Here is a 13,971-nt window from a genome sequence, read left to right on the forward strand (position 1 = left end):
ACATTATGGGCAGGATGGGGGTGATAATTGTCTTTGGAATGAGTTGTCCACAATATGGGCAGGATGGGGGTAATATTTGCCTTGGAATGAGTTGTCCACAATATGGGGAGGTTGTCCACATTATGGGCAGGATGGAGGAAATGTTGTCTTTGGAATGAGTTGTCCACAATATGGGGAGGTCAGAGGTAATGTTGTCCTTGGAATGAGTTGTCCACAATATGGGGAGGTCAGAGGTAATGTTGTCCTTGGAATGAGTTGTCCACAATATGGGGAGGTCAGAGGTAATGTTGTCCTTGGAATGAGTTGTCCACAATATGGGGAGGTCGGAGGTAATGTTGTCCTTGGAATGAGTTGTCCACAATATGGGGAGGTCGGAGGTAATGTTGTCCTTGGAATGAGCTGTCGAAAACATGGGCAGGCTGGAGGTGATATTGTCCTTGGAATGAGTTGTCCACAGTATGGGCAGGCTGGAGGTGATATTGTCCTTGGAATGAGTTGTCCACAGTATGGGCAGGCTGGAGGTGATATTGTCTTTGGAATGAGTTGTCCACAGTATGGGCAGGCTGGAGGTGATATTGTCCTTGGAATGAGTTGTCCACAATATGGGCAGGCTGGAGGTGATATTGTCCTTGGAATGAGATGTCCACAGTATGGGCAGGCTGGAGGTGATTTTGTCTTTGGAATGAGTTGTCCACAGTATGGGCAGGCTGGAGGTGATATTGTCTTTGGAATGAGTTGTCCACAATATGGGCAGGCTGGAGGTGATATTGTCCTTGGAATGAGTTGTCCACAATATGGGCAGGCTGGAAGTGATATTGTCCTTGGAATGAGTTGTCCACAATATGGGCAGGCTGGAGGTGATATTGTCCTTGGAATGAGTTGTCCACAGTATGGACAGGCTGGAGGTGATATTGTCTTTGGAATGAGTTGTCCACATTATGGGCAGGCTGGAGGTGATATTATCTTTGGAATGAGTTGCCCACGATATGGGCAGGCTGGAGGTGATATTGTCCTTGGAATGAGTTGTCCACAAATTGGCGAGGTCTGAGGTAATGTTGTCCTTGGAATGAGTTGTCCACAATATGGGGGGTCGGAGGTAATGTTGTCCTTGGAATGAGTTGTCCACAATATGGGGAGGTCAGAGGTAATGTTGTCCTTGGAATGAGTTGTCCACAATATGGGAGGTTGGAGGTGATATTGTCCTTGGAATGAATTGTCCACAAATTGGCGAGGTTGGAGGTGATGTTGTCCTTGGAATGAGTTGTCCACAATATACGCAGGCTGGAGGTGATATTGTCCTTGGAATGAGTTGTCCACAATATGGGGAGGTCGGAGGTAATGTTGTCCTTGGAATGAGTTGCCCACAATGTGGGCAGGCTGGAGGTGATATTGTCCTTGGAATGCGTGCATACTGTCCCAGAATTGTCTTAGATCAGGTCCGGCTGGAGTTGATAGATGCCGTCCATATGACAGTTTGCATTCTCTGCCAAGTCTCCCTGAGTATTGATGTGTTAACCAAATCCTAAGAAATTCAAAATAATTTTTTTTCAACAATCTACTTTTTTATTGGGAATAACTTATCAAAATATACATTCTTATAACAAACATGAGGAAATAAAATTATTTTAAAACAGAGGCTTGATGTTTTAGCAAAACATTGCATAACTGTTGACTGATGATTCAAATTAGAGGGCAATTAATTTTTAACACAACTGGGGAAAATCCTCTTATTATGATTCTGAATGGAGTAACAATATGCTAGATATGAATAGACAGAACTTTTATATATATTTTTGAGAGTTGTTGAAATCAAATGTAACACTTCCTAAAAATTGAGTGGGGACATTTCTGTCATTTTGAAAATTACAATCATTTTTTCGTTGTTTTAAAATTCAAAGTGATTTTATAGGTACAACCAACACACAGATTTTACCATCTCAACTTGAATCATCGGACCATATTTTTCAGAAAAAAAATCTATCAACAGTTAAAGATAATGCCTGTTTTAAACAAAAATATATATTTGCAAAACATCTGTCATGTAACATTCGAATTTCTTAAATATTTGTGACAACAAATTTTAACATGACATGCTTTGAGCAATTCTATTCACACTATATTAATACAGATATAAAACAATGTAGATTAAAAATTATAATCACTATATATTAAAGCTATGATGTTAAAAAATATTAGAAATCTCATGAAACTTAAAACTTTGGACAACAGAACTTTTTACTGGCTAAAGACGGACAGACCAATTATCATCAGTGCATGACGTGTTTTTATCCAACTGGACTCGCTTTTTTGATAACATACAATGGTCTTACCACAAAACTATAATGATATACTGCATCAAAGCGTTTACATGTAACAGACTTAAACACGTTGACACAATATTCATTACCAAGTACACACACATGTATCATCACAGAAAATTTGTCGGTCATACAAGTTCAAAATATGGCACACTTGTAAAATATATATGTAGAAAAATAAAAATCTGTCATAAACAGGTTCATAAAATAAATTGGTCATAAACCAATTTCATCAGACATTATGGCACAAGTTTATGTATTCAGTGGCACCTGAGGATATAGTTTTACACACAGTTAACAAAGGATTATGCTTGATAAGCGAATTAAAATATTTTCGGTAACATTTTTTTCGGCAAAGCAATGCTCTTTGGAAATGATATGAACTTCAAAACCAGTATAAAATAAGTGTTCATGAGGCAAGTTTATACACACTAGCTAAACATATATAAACAACAGAGTATTGAATAAATTAGTTATCTTCAATCCAATTGGAAGATAGTGAAAGAGGATTGGTTGAAGAACCGGCATTATTCTGCTCAATCTCATGCCCATTGCATCTTTCACTACAACGGTAAGGAATTGGCATTGAAATGAATGCAGAAAAGCTAAAAGCGTACATAACATATAAGGTAAGCTGGTACAATTATAGCCACAGTACAATTATAGCCACGGTGTGCATTAACGTGTACTGCCAGCTGTTTTCTACGGTGTAGTGGCCATAACTGTATCACTTTACCTTACATGTTTGATTTACCAAAGGCATGGTGTGCAACACAAGAGCAGCAGTTGGGATATACATTCATGTATCAAAGTTACTTTCCTGAGTCTTTTCAACCTTGCCTGTGTACAGAGTCCAGCTCTACACATTGCCTTTAGTTCACAAATTTATCTACAAAGGCTCACAGATCATACATTTACTCAAAATACCGTACAATTTGAATCGAGAAATACTACACAAACAATAGAGTTGTACAAATTTCAAATTGAGATCACAGATGGAGGGCACTTGTGGAAATTCTCATCCTGGACGGAAATTGAAAAAAAGTTTAGAATTTTCTAAAACTTATTCCCTGATTCAAAATACAGCAGTACAAGTTATTGGTGGTCTTTTTGCGTGTAAAGTTCCGATGTGAGTCAAGGAGTATGGTATTGAGTATATACTGAATCAACGGACATTGTCATATGCAGCGTCATCGTAATCTTCCGAAGCTCCAGTGGTTTCTACTTTTGTCACTGTTGTGGTGGTTGTCACTCGTTTACCCGTCCTGAAAAAGTGATTTGAATATTGAAATATCATATTTTTTATTCTAATTGGTATGATTAACATGTATGTAAATATCAATGGGGATGAAAATGACTGCGAAATTCGTGAATTGGGTAGCAGACTTTCGATAAATGTCTGTAGATAGCCAAGCAAGGCGTGCACCTTTTTGCAAGGCCTATGCAAGTGGCGTAACGACAATGACGCCAACTGATGATGTGAATGACATCACATCTGGGGAACCTCTGGGGGACCCCTAGGTGGGCTCCAAGAAGAAAGAACAGCATGAACTTTGATTTCAAGTGTAGTGCTGCTATCTTTGCCGTCAACTGGGAATTACTCGGAAGACCTGAAGATGTCAACCGGTGAGATTAATGAAAAATTGGTCGAAGGTAAATTATAAGGATCAATCACAAAATGAACTATAAATTAACTTCGATGAATTTAAAGGGGACTTACGAGTCTGGTTGATAAACAGGATTTACTACACCCATACGGCCAGTATGTACAACCTCCTGACTAGAGACATTGTGTGTCCCTGTTGCACCGGCTGAGAAGCCGAGGTTCACATCCGTGTGGTCGATACCACCCTCATCCGGCGGCACATACATGTTGAGACTCTGCAACAGAAATGATTCAGTCAATACTATCGTCCTGTTCTTCACCGAGGATGTCTGGGGTGTCGAGTGGCAGGCTCAAAACCATCAAGACATTGCCCAGTAAGGAACCAAGGCAGGGTGTCCACCGCAAAATAAATTTCAGCATTGCTGTAGTGCAAACATATACAAATACTATAAAAGTTTTTAGCAAATTCGTATGCATAATAACTGCACTGCAGCATTGTGGGTAACTTCATTTCAATATTTCTTGACCACCAGGAAATACAAATGGCGTACCACTTAACCACTTCACTACTGGAAATTTTTGACGTTATTCGATTGACCACTGGACTTCACAGCATCACTCCCGGCAATGACGTAATGACGTGCCATGCGTCATGCATCGTAGTACATGACATCATGACGTCATCAGACCGAAATTCCCGTCTACAGGAGCCTGTGTCTTTGCAAGTTGGACCGAAATTTCAGCTACAGAAGTGAAGTGGTTAACCTCTCTAATGTTGCAGATTTCATGACTAACCTGTTCCTCAAATTCCTTCATGTGGCCAATGTGAGATGCCATACCGTAGTGTGACATATACTCCGACGGCTGCACGACAGAGACGGGCGGGAACACAGACACATCAAGACTCAGCAGACGCTCTTCCCATCTCTTGTACCTGATGCAAACAAGAACACCAGTGTTAAAGCAAAGAGGAACACCAGTGTTAAAGCAAACAGGAAAACCATTGTGAAAGCAAACTGGAACACCAGTGTTAAAGCAAAGAGGAACATAATTGTTGAAGAAAACAGGAACACTAGTGTTTAAAGCTAAGAGGAACACCAGTGTTAAAGAAAACAGGAACACCAGTGTTTATGAAGCAACAGGAACACCATTGTTAAAGAAAACAGAAACACCAGTGTTAAAGTAAACAGAACCACCCTTGTTAAAGAAACAGGAATACCAGTGTAAAACCACACCCTACTCATATTTAGGAGTATTTTTCAACTCCCATGCAACCACTTCAGTGATGGGGTGATCTTTTTTTAATGGGCATCATCTATATGCATTGCATACAATTCTAATGTTGGTGGATGAATACAACCGAGAATATTCAAAAGCACTATTTTACTGTGATTTCATCGCTTTCAAGACAAACATTAGCCGAAATTCAATCTTTTTAATCGTAGACCAACTATGTGTGATGTGATTTAGAGATGTGAACAGCTTCCCTGATTTCCTCTGTATGGTCAAACTTGGGCCCAGCAGAAAACCAACTGAGCTCTGCACAACTTTGAAGTACTTAATGACACTTCTTCTTCTACTTCTTCAATATGAATGCAGTAGAAGAAGAAGAACAACAACAACAAAATCCACCGTACCTTGCCCAAAGGAAACAGATGACGACGATGCCCACGATGGAGAGAAGGATGATGATGCACGCAAGAGCGATGAGTGCGGACCACAGCTCGCCGTCAAGGTAGAAATACGTCTTCCAGAAGCTGATGCCCTCGCTCTTGATCGGTAGGTACGGTGGCCGAATCAGCTGCACACGGATGATGTCGCGCATGTTGTTGATGATCTTCTGCTGTGCCGGCGTATTCATGATCAATCTGAAACAAGAGAGAAATCTTTAATCAATTCTGTTGATCCTCTATTTTGCACGAATTCAAAACCTCACCACATTCATTGAAAAATTTCTATACTGTGAAACCTAAAAATGTTGTGCCAATTAATTTTGGCAATTCACCAAACTTTCTAAAAAAATTTAAATTCATAATCTTTACTTTGGCAGATGAAGAAATTTTGGTCGTTTTTTGGCATTCTACATTTTTCTCTCATAATTTTAATTTTCCAAAAATCTTTTTCATAATTTTAATTTTTGCAACTTGGGTTATTCTCAAAATCTGCGAAAAATAAAATGCCCGACGGTTTACAGAATGACAATTGTATTTTATAGCATTGACATTAGAGTTCATTCATATTTGATATTATGTACATTATAGATTTAATGACCCTTACTTCTGCAGTATGTCCCTGGGACAGATATTATAGGTATTCGGATTCACGGCCACAAAGTAGATGTCGGTGCCACTCTCTGGATTCGTCTTGGCCACAACGCCCCTTGTCGACTGGAGACGCCTCACCTCGACTTTCTCAATGAGAATGATCTTTTTGGTCAGCTCCTGCATACGTCTGAATTGACAGAAAAAATTAGATGAATATCGACGTCAGATGTCACAATACCCACATGGCTCTGTTGGATTTCTTGATGCCAGTCTGCTATTGTGTCATTTTGTATCTAATACAAATATAATCAATTCCCAGTTTCATCATATTCGTATGAATAATACCTGTACTTCTGCATAGTGTAAACTGCATTTCTTTTTTCCTGGACCACCAGTAATTATGAATGGTGTACGCCGTTAAAGCATGTTACAAGAACTTATGCTACAGTGTTAAGCCTCAAAAGTAGATCGGATAAAAATATATAACAATATATGCTTGTATTTTTAAATACAAGCATATATTATGAGAATATGACATCTGCTTTTGAACTAAACAAATAGAAATGCTGGTTTTGGTCCCAAACTTGTTTTTTCAATTCAAGTTGACATCTGTAATCAGGAAACCTCTCAATTGAGGACAGTATTGGCCAGCCCCAAGGTTGTCCATAATAGAGAGGTTCTATTGTGCATAATTACTAAATGAATAAACATGTTTGCTTACTGTCTTATTTCTTCAATGGTGGCCTTGTCGATTTGTTGAGGAAGCCTGTTTTGGATGACCATGATCATACGATGCTTATCATCAATCAGATTCACCTGAAAAACGGAAAACCTTTGTAGCCACATGTCAAAGCAATCGACAAGGCGGTATATTGTATAACATCCAAATTTCTTTGCCATTTTTGTTACAGATGAGAGTACAGTCTTTATTTTTGGTTGTTGAAAAAACCCGAAGAACATTTTAAACCGAGTGGTCTTGTAACACCAAGGACCGCTGAAAAATCAAAAGGAGGCTTAAAGTGTTTTCCATTACAAACATCTTCATCCGGTGACCAAGGCCTTTTAGAATGTGCAATCTTTTGAAATTCTCAATAAATAATTTGTGACTTTAATGTTAAATAAGCGTATGTATTCTTTTCGGCTTTAATCATCTGTCATGTTATACTGACTGTAAAAACTGCACAATTTTCTATTTACTTTTTATCATTTGCAGAAATGTCTGACAAAAAAAATCAAACATTAAAAATTATTTTTTTGGTGGACGATGAAAATTCTTTTGGTTTTTCCAAGCAAAAGATTCATTTCGCGATTCTCGTGTTCACAAATCTACGTTATTTGCAAAATCTGTGAAAATAGAATGGCGGAAAAAATTTAACGGTTTAAACTTTCAGGATTGTTACACTTACGATGACCTCTGTCTCGGTCTTCTTCTTCAGTTCATCTTTCGGCTGATCCTCAGCATAGATGTCAAACCGGAACTTCGGGGCGGATTTGTCGTTGAATTCCAAAGTGTTGTAGAGGTTGCCGTCGACTGGCAAGATGTTGAAAGGCGGGTTACGGGGCGTCGCCTCCTCTGGGGCACCCATGCCAAAAAGAATCTTGGCATTGTCCTCTGAGTCCGCGTCCACAGCCTGAAATGATGATCACACATTCAAGCGCCCTGCAAACAAGTAAATTTTGTCGCTGCGACTTGCGACAATTATTGCTACGATGAATGAAACTAGCAATTGCTGAGTTTGATATTGGTTCCAGGTCAAATGACAGCGGCACCCGAGCCATGTTTGGTGAAACAACCAGTGCCTTCATTTCGATAAAAAATTTCTCTTTCTAAAATACCTCAAACTTAAGACTGGGCTCTGATCCAAACTTTTCCTTCCTTCAAATAATCGATTGCGTAATCACAGTGAGCGAGGAACGTATTATGCACTCTGGTTCCGAAATTTACACCTACCCAGGCAGTTACAGTTACGACAACTAAACCACTGGGCCAAAACGAGGCACAGTGAATTTGACGCAGAAAACTATAAAACCTTGTAACCAGGTATTTTAGAATATTTCATTAAAACTGAGGTGAAATTAGGAGCCAATGTCGACAATGGTGAGGTGAAAATAGTAGGCATATCATTACGTGTGATCTTCACAAAACACCAAGAAAGCAAGAGAATCTAGCAAGTTATGAAAACAGCATGATATGTGACCCACCATGAAAACATAACAGGAAATAATAGAAGTAATTGATGTTCTCAGATTTCACAAAAGGCAGACAACAGTGAAATGAACAACCAGTCCATCTCACCTGTCAAGTTCGGAGCGACATGCGACTCATTTTGTCGTGGTGGGTCACATATGTGACCCGTTCAAGCAAAACCAGTCGCATGTCGCACATAAGATGAGCCTAGATGACACAAGGAGATAATAGAAGAAATTGATGTCGTCAGATTTCACAAAAAGCAGACAACAGTGAAATGAACAACCAGTCCATCTCAACCTGTCAAGCTCGGAGCGACATGCGACTCATTTTGTCGTGGTGGGTCACATATTTTGTTTTTTTTTTCTTATGTACTTACTCTGACATCTGGGCAAAAGTCCAACTTGTGGACTGAAGCGAGCCTGGAGATGGCACAGAAATACTTGTTGTTAGTGGAGGCATTCTGTTTTGGGTAGATAGGGAACAGGAAAACCGGTGCATTGTCATTCACGTCGAGAACCTCAATGTACAGCTTGACAGGATTGAACGATCGATAGGCTGTAATGAAACAAGTGAAAATAACATATATAGCTGAACCTTCCTAAGCGGACACCTCTCTATCAAGGGCAACCTCTCTATTAAGCACAACCTCTCTATTAAGCACACTAGTTTTGGTCCCACATTAGCACTCTTCATTCATTTTGACCTCTTTGATCAGGACACCTACCTAATAAAGGACAGCATGTGTGTCCTTGACAAAGAGTTCTACTATATAAGACAGTGGCCGATTGGGGAGGGAGGCATGAGGTGCATAGCCCCCTTTTTGCCTGAGAGCCGCGATTTTCCAAATTCAAATCTTTTTCACCAAACCCCCTCTGTTTGGTGTGGTGCCCGCCATCTTTTCAACAAATGGTTTCGAATCCACCCGACAGCATGAACGAATGTAACATTCGAAACTTGTTGGAACAGTTTTGACTTACATTGCCTCTTTTGACGACTCAATATTTCAAAGTCAACATCCCTCTTGGTTCTTTGATCGGAATACGCCACATACACATCGAACTCATATCGTGACTTTTCTTCATGATCGACTGGCTGTACTCCCGTCAGGATATCGAGATCTTTTTCACCCGTAAGTCTCGATGACTGTCGGATGGTGAAAGATTTCTCCGAACCAGGTGGACCGGTTAGAGTTCCTTTGATTCCCTTATTGATGTTCTGGTAGAGGACGTCAAGTGTTGTAACCAAGGTGTTTGGTGCAGTATTCTCCTTCAGCTTGGCACTGAAATAGTGAGAATATTTTCCGTTAGTATGCCGTCATATTCAACGTTGGGCTTCGCCTAGTCACAATTTCAAACTCCCTGTTCATGACCCTTTTTCCTCAACAAATAGTACAGTCAAACCTCTCTTTTTGAATACAAATAAAATGTTTTCAATTCACCCATCCTCCTTCTGCACGACCGGAACTCCATCTATTGATGAGGTCGTTCCCTCCCTGCTTGAATTGGCCCCCATTGCCGCAAAATGGCCTTGACTAGGCAGAGAGGTTCCACTGTAAAAGGCACGCATTTTCGGGTCAAGAGCTTTATTGGATACAGGAGTAAACTTACTGGAATTCTGGAAGGATCAATCCAAGCTTTCTCTCTCCGACTTCGGCGAACGTCCGGTTGACGTAGACGTAGACTGTGGCATTGCTCGACCTGTAGGGATTGCCCCGCTCGTTCTCAGCTGTCACGGTCATCTGAAACAGAAACACCAAACCATGTGACGTCATTTGTGCACGAGAGTTGGAATAGGGTTTTTTTGGGACGAAAATCGGAATTCAGGACTGCCACCTGTATTTTCGGGCGATTCCTTGGCGGGATTCAGTGTAAGGGATGATCGAATTTACAATCACGGCCAGAACGAGTCATTAATGGCACACAAAGTGCCTTTGTTCAAAGGATTTGTAGCAATCCTATAGCGATAGTGAGTGCGATCAAACTACGTCATTTCCAATCGGGCATTGTAAATTTTAACCAGTGTGAGCAGTGGATTGGGTTGGGGCTGGGCATATCAGGAATCGGAACCGTTTAGTACACCAGCCCGAGGGAAAGACAAGAGCACAATTTCAGGGCATTTAAAAGGGGACTATAGGCAGGAGGAGAGGGGCTAATTTAGTCATCTTCAAGTGACTAGTACACACAGTAAGCGCCCTTGGTCATGTCAGACTTTAGCACTAAATATATCCCTCGTACAAGCGTGAATCATTTCGACCTACTGTGAGATGTGAGAGACCCCTATTGGAGGCTTTGTGTAACTTTATCTTGCCTGCCCAGCTGCTGCCTATATTGTCCCTTTAAGAGTATGAAATATTCAGTGCAACGTATTTACTTGGCGCTAAAGCAATCATCTTAATAACAACTCAACACTTTTTTTTCAATTTTGACAAAATAGAAAGGAATAAATGCAATTTTGGCCTAGACAATCACTCGTTATCAAGAGAATAGTTGAAATCCTTATAAAATGTCAGAGACTCACCACAAAAGATGAGGGGAGTGGTTTGGTCTCGTCATTCTTCAACATCTTGTAGAGCTGCAGATCCTGACTTGGCCATTGTAAACGGAAGAACTTCTGCGCGTTAGCATCCGCTATCAGTTTATAGGAGATCATCGCATCAAAGCCCTGAAAAACCAACATCAATTCTTTATTGCTGCCGAGATGATTTAGAGGAGAATAAATCAAAAGAAAACGATTCAAAACATCAGAAAGGTATTTGTGTGCATACCGCAAACTAAAAGATATTCGGGTATCATTATTTTGGCGACTTAAAAATATTTTTTCATGATTCATTTTGGCTCTTTACGTAATTTCTTTAAATTTTTTGCATAAAAAGAAATTATTTCCTGATTTTTATTTTCATGACTTGACATTATTAAGATTATTTGCAAAAATTGTGAAAAAATTGCTGTGTAGTGCAATAAAAAGAACGCTTGTCTGCTCACTCACTAGTTGCAGCAACATGCGATAAAATCAAACCAGTTTGATATCAGTGTGGCGTCACAGTGATGACCCTGTTTTTCTCACAGGTAACTGTGAACAACATGACCCCACAAAATGAATTTTGTCGCAGGTGATAAATATCGCACAGCTCCATGACTGCATCTGTGTTGAATGTTAAGGAGTACTCACGCTGTTGGGGGTGTTCCTATCGAGATCGGAAGCTTTGAGGCTCAGTATATTGCCAAGTTGGTTGTCTGTAACGTTGACGACATAGGTCTTCTGGCTAAAAATCGGATCATATTGGTTCCGGATGATATGCACCCCCACGGTGCCAGTGTCCTTCTTAACTGGCACATTAAATCCTACCGAGTTGTCCTGGACCATCACATTCAGCTAAAAAAAGTACAAGGACAGTGTGTTAAAAGATAGTCTTGGTAGTTTCAAAGTGGAATAACAATTTCAAATAGCAATCTCTTCCGATGCAGTGAATTGCAATAAAAACTTGTAGCGAGAGGTGGAATTTTTCGTGTGAAATTCTCGTTGAGAAAGACCAAGCCATTCATCCACGAGGAGCCATTCAAAAAGTCATGTCACCACTCCTAATTTTTGGACTTACAGCATAATCATCCTTGCTCGCTTGGTTGAGTTTCGACTTGACACGGAGTGCACCAGAGCTGCCATCAATAAGGAAGAATTGGTAGTGTTCAGTGACGAATTGGCCACCACTCATATCCATGCTATATGTCAAGATTGTGTTCTAAAAAGAAGAGATTCATGATATAAGAGAATTTCCCTTTTTATTTCATAAGTGGTTACGTTTTTTAGACACCTTATACAGTACAATAGGCAAACCTCCCTTTAGTTACAAATTTGTCATCTTTATTCAGTTGGACTTTTACAATCTTATTCATGATGCAAAATATTTGTTTATGAATGAATAAGGTCTAAAAAGGTTTATTTAGGTCTAAAAAGAATATTCGTTTATGAATGAATGAGGTCTGAAAAGGTTCATTTAGGTCTAAAAAGAATATTTGTTTAAGAATGAATGAGGTCTAAAAAATAACAAGAGCTTAAAAGCGCTTCTTTTTTTTCATTCAACAGAGGTATATATCCGAGTCAAAGAGATTAAATCTCACCGGATCCTGATCCGTTGCTTTGAGTGTCACTATTGTCGTCTGCAGCGGTATCCACTGTGAGACACTGACATTGTAGTTCTTCGGGAACATGATCGGTGCAAAGATATTCCTGATGATGATGATGGTGACGGCTGCGGTCCCACTCTTCTTTGGCTGACCATTATCAGTTGCCGTAACGGTAAACTGGAAACAGAGTTTAGATCATAAATCAGTTGGTTAGGAATGTGAAGTTGGCTGACCATTATCAGTTGTCGTAACGGTAAAATGGAAACAGAGTTTAGATTATAAATCAGTTGGTTAGGAATGTGAAGTTGGCTGACCATTATCAGTTGTCGTAACGGTAAACTGGAAACAGAGTTTGAATTATAAATCGGTTGATTTGGAGTGTGAAGTTGGCTGACCATTATCAGTTGTCGTAACGGTAAACTGGAAACAGAGTTTGAATTATAAATCGGTTGATTTGGAATGTGAAGTTGGCTGACCATTATCAGTTGTCGTAACGGTTAACTGGAAACAGAATTTAGATTATAAATCGGTTGGTTTGGAATGTGAAGAATTGTTTAACTCTTCATTGGCTGACCATTATTATTTGCAGTGATGTGTAATTCCACAGGACTTACCAGGTAACGGTTCCTGTTGGTAGCAGCAAGATTCCCCTTTGTTCGTATCATACCGTTCGTAGAATTTACTTCGAAGAACGACAATCCATTGCTCTGGTCGCTGTCAGCCATTGTGTATATCAGTGGTTGCTGGAATTGGAAAAATACAACAAACTTAGTTTGGTAAAAAAACAGACGCAATACCCATTTCATGACGTCATGATGCAGTGCAGGTGATAGCATGGTGCACTGCACGGTGATATGTCATTAGGAGCAGTACGGAATGTAATAATGCAGTGTAACAATGACCATGACTAAGTGACTTTCTCCCGGAATTTCATCGAAAGGAAATTTGCAATGTTTTGAAAAATCACAATTTTTAGGCATTACTATTAATTTTGATTTCAACCTTACCCCGTCTGCATCTGTCGCCTTTGTGTCCACCACTGGGGTATTCAGTGGTACTGTCTGGTTGACAGACACGATGTACCTTCTTGGCTGGAACTGGGGACTGTTGGTGTTCCTTGTCACGTCCACTTTGACCGAACAACTGTCACTGAATTGTGGAAGGCCATCGTCTAATACCGTCACCCCGATCTGAAGATTTCAAAATATGTTTGTTAGCCCTGGTGTAATTTGAGATTATTTAAAGACAGTGAACCACTTTTAGTATACGCGAGCCTTTCGAGAGTTTCGCATAAAGGGTTTCAAAACATAAACATTGATTGCGGGAAAATTACTAATCTAATGATATAGTCATCAGAAAACTCATCTATGCACGGGAATCAATCAAGTGAAATCGGAAAAAGGACACTGTCGCTAAAGGTAAAATAGGGCAGTGCAAAAGAAGGGGTGTACAGAAAGAGTTTTGGGTGTCT

The 13,971-nt window shown here is 39.9% G+C and overlaps 1 protein-coding gene across 2 annotated transcripts in view; it reads right to left on the reverse strand.

Moving 5' to 3' along the window:
* Positions 1-1,546: 1,546 nt before the first annotated feature.
* LOC135487912 (uncharacterized) overlaps positions 1,547-13,971 on the reverse strand; it is a 144,356-nt gene continuing 131,931 nt past the window's right edge. For both annotated transcript variants that reach the window (XM_064772156.1, XM_064772167.1), the window contains exons 154-169: positions 13,508-13,690; positions 13,115-13,243; positions 12,495-12,677; positions 11,975-12,115; positions 11,548-11,751; positions 10,897-11,040; positions 9,987-10,117; positions 9,357-9,658; positions 8,756-8,934; positions 7,595-7,819; positions 6,910-7,004; positions 6,202-6,375; positions 5,562-5,792; positions 4,720-4,858; positions 4,039-4,199; positions 1,547-3,583 (exon numbers count right to left, since the gene is read on the reverse strand). In XM_064772156.1, coding sequence (XP_064628226.1) covers positions 3,484-3,583; positions 4,039-4,199; positions 4,720-4,858; positions 5,562-5,792; positions 6,202-6,375; positions 6,910-7,004; positions 7,595-7,819; positions 8,756-8,934; positions 9,357-9,658; positions 9,987-10,117; positions 10,897-11,040; positions 11,548-11,751; positions 11,975-12,115; positions 12,495-12,677; positions 13,115-13,243; positions 13,508-13,690 — 2,721 coding nt within the window. In that variant the 3' untranslated portion in view covers positions 1,547-3,483. The remainder of the gene's footprint in view (positions 3,584-4,038; positions 4,200-4,719; positions 4,859-5,561; positions 5,793-6,201; positions 6,376-6,909; positions 7,005-7,594; positions 7,820-8,755; positions 8,935-9,356; positions 9,659-9,986; positions 10,118-10,896; positions 11,041-11,547; positions 11,752-11,974; positions 12,116-12,494; positions 12,678-13,114; positions 13,244-13,507; positions 13,691-13,971) is intronic.

Source organism: Lineus longissimus, chromosome 1 (assembly GCF_910592395.1).
Source record: "Lineus longissimus chromosome 1, tnLinLong1.2, whole genome shotgun sequence".
NCBI lineage: Eukaryota > Metazoa > Nemertea > Pilidiophora > Heteronemertea > Lineidae > Lineus > Lineus longissimus.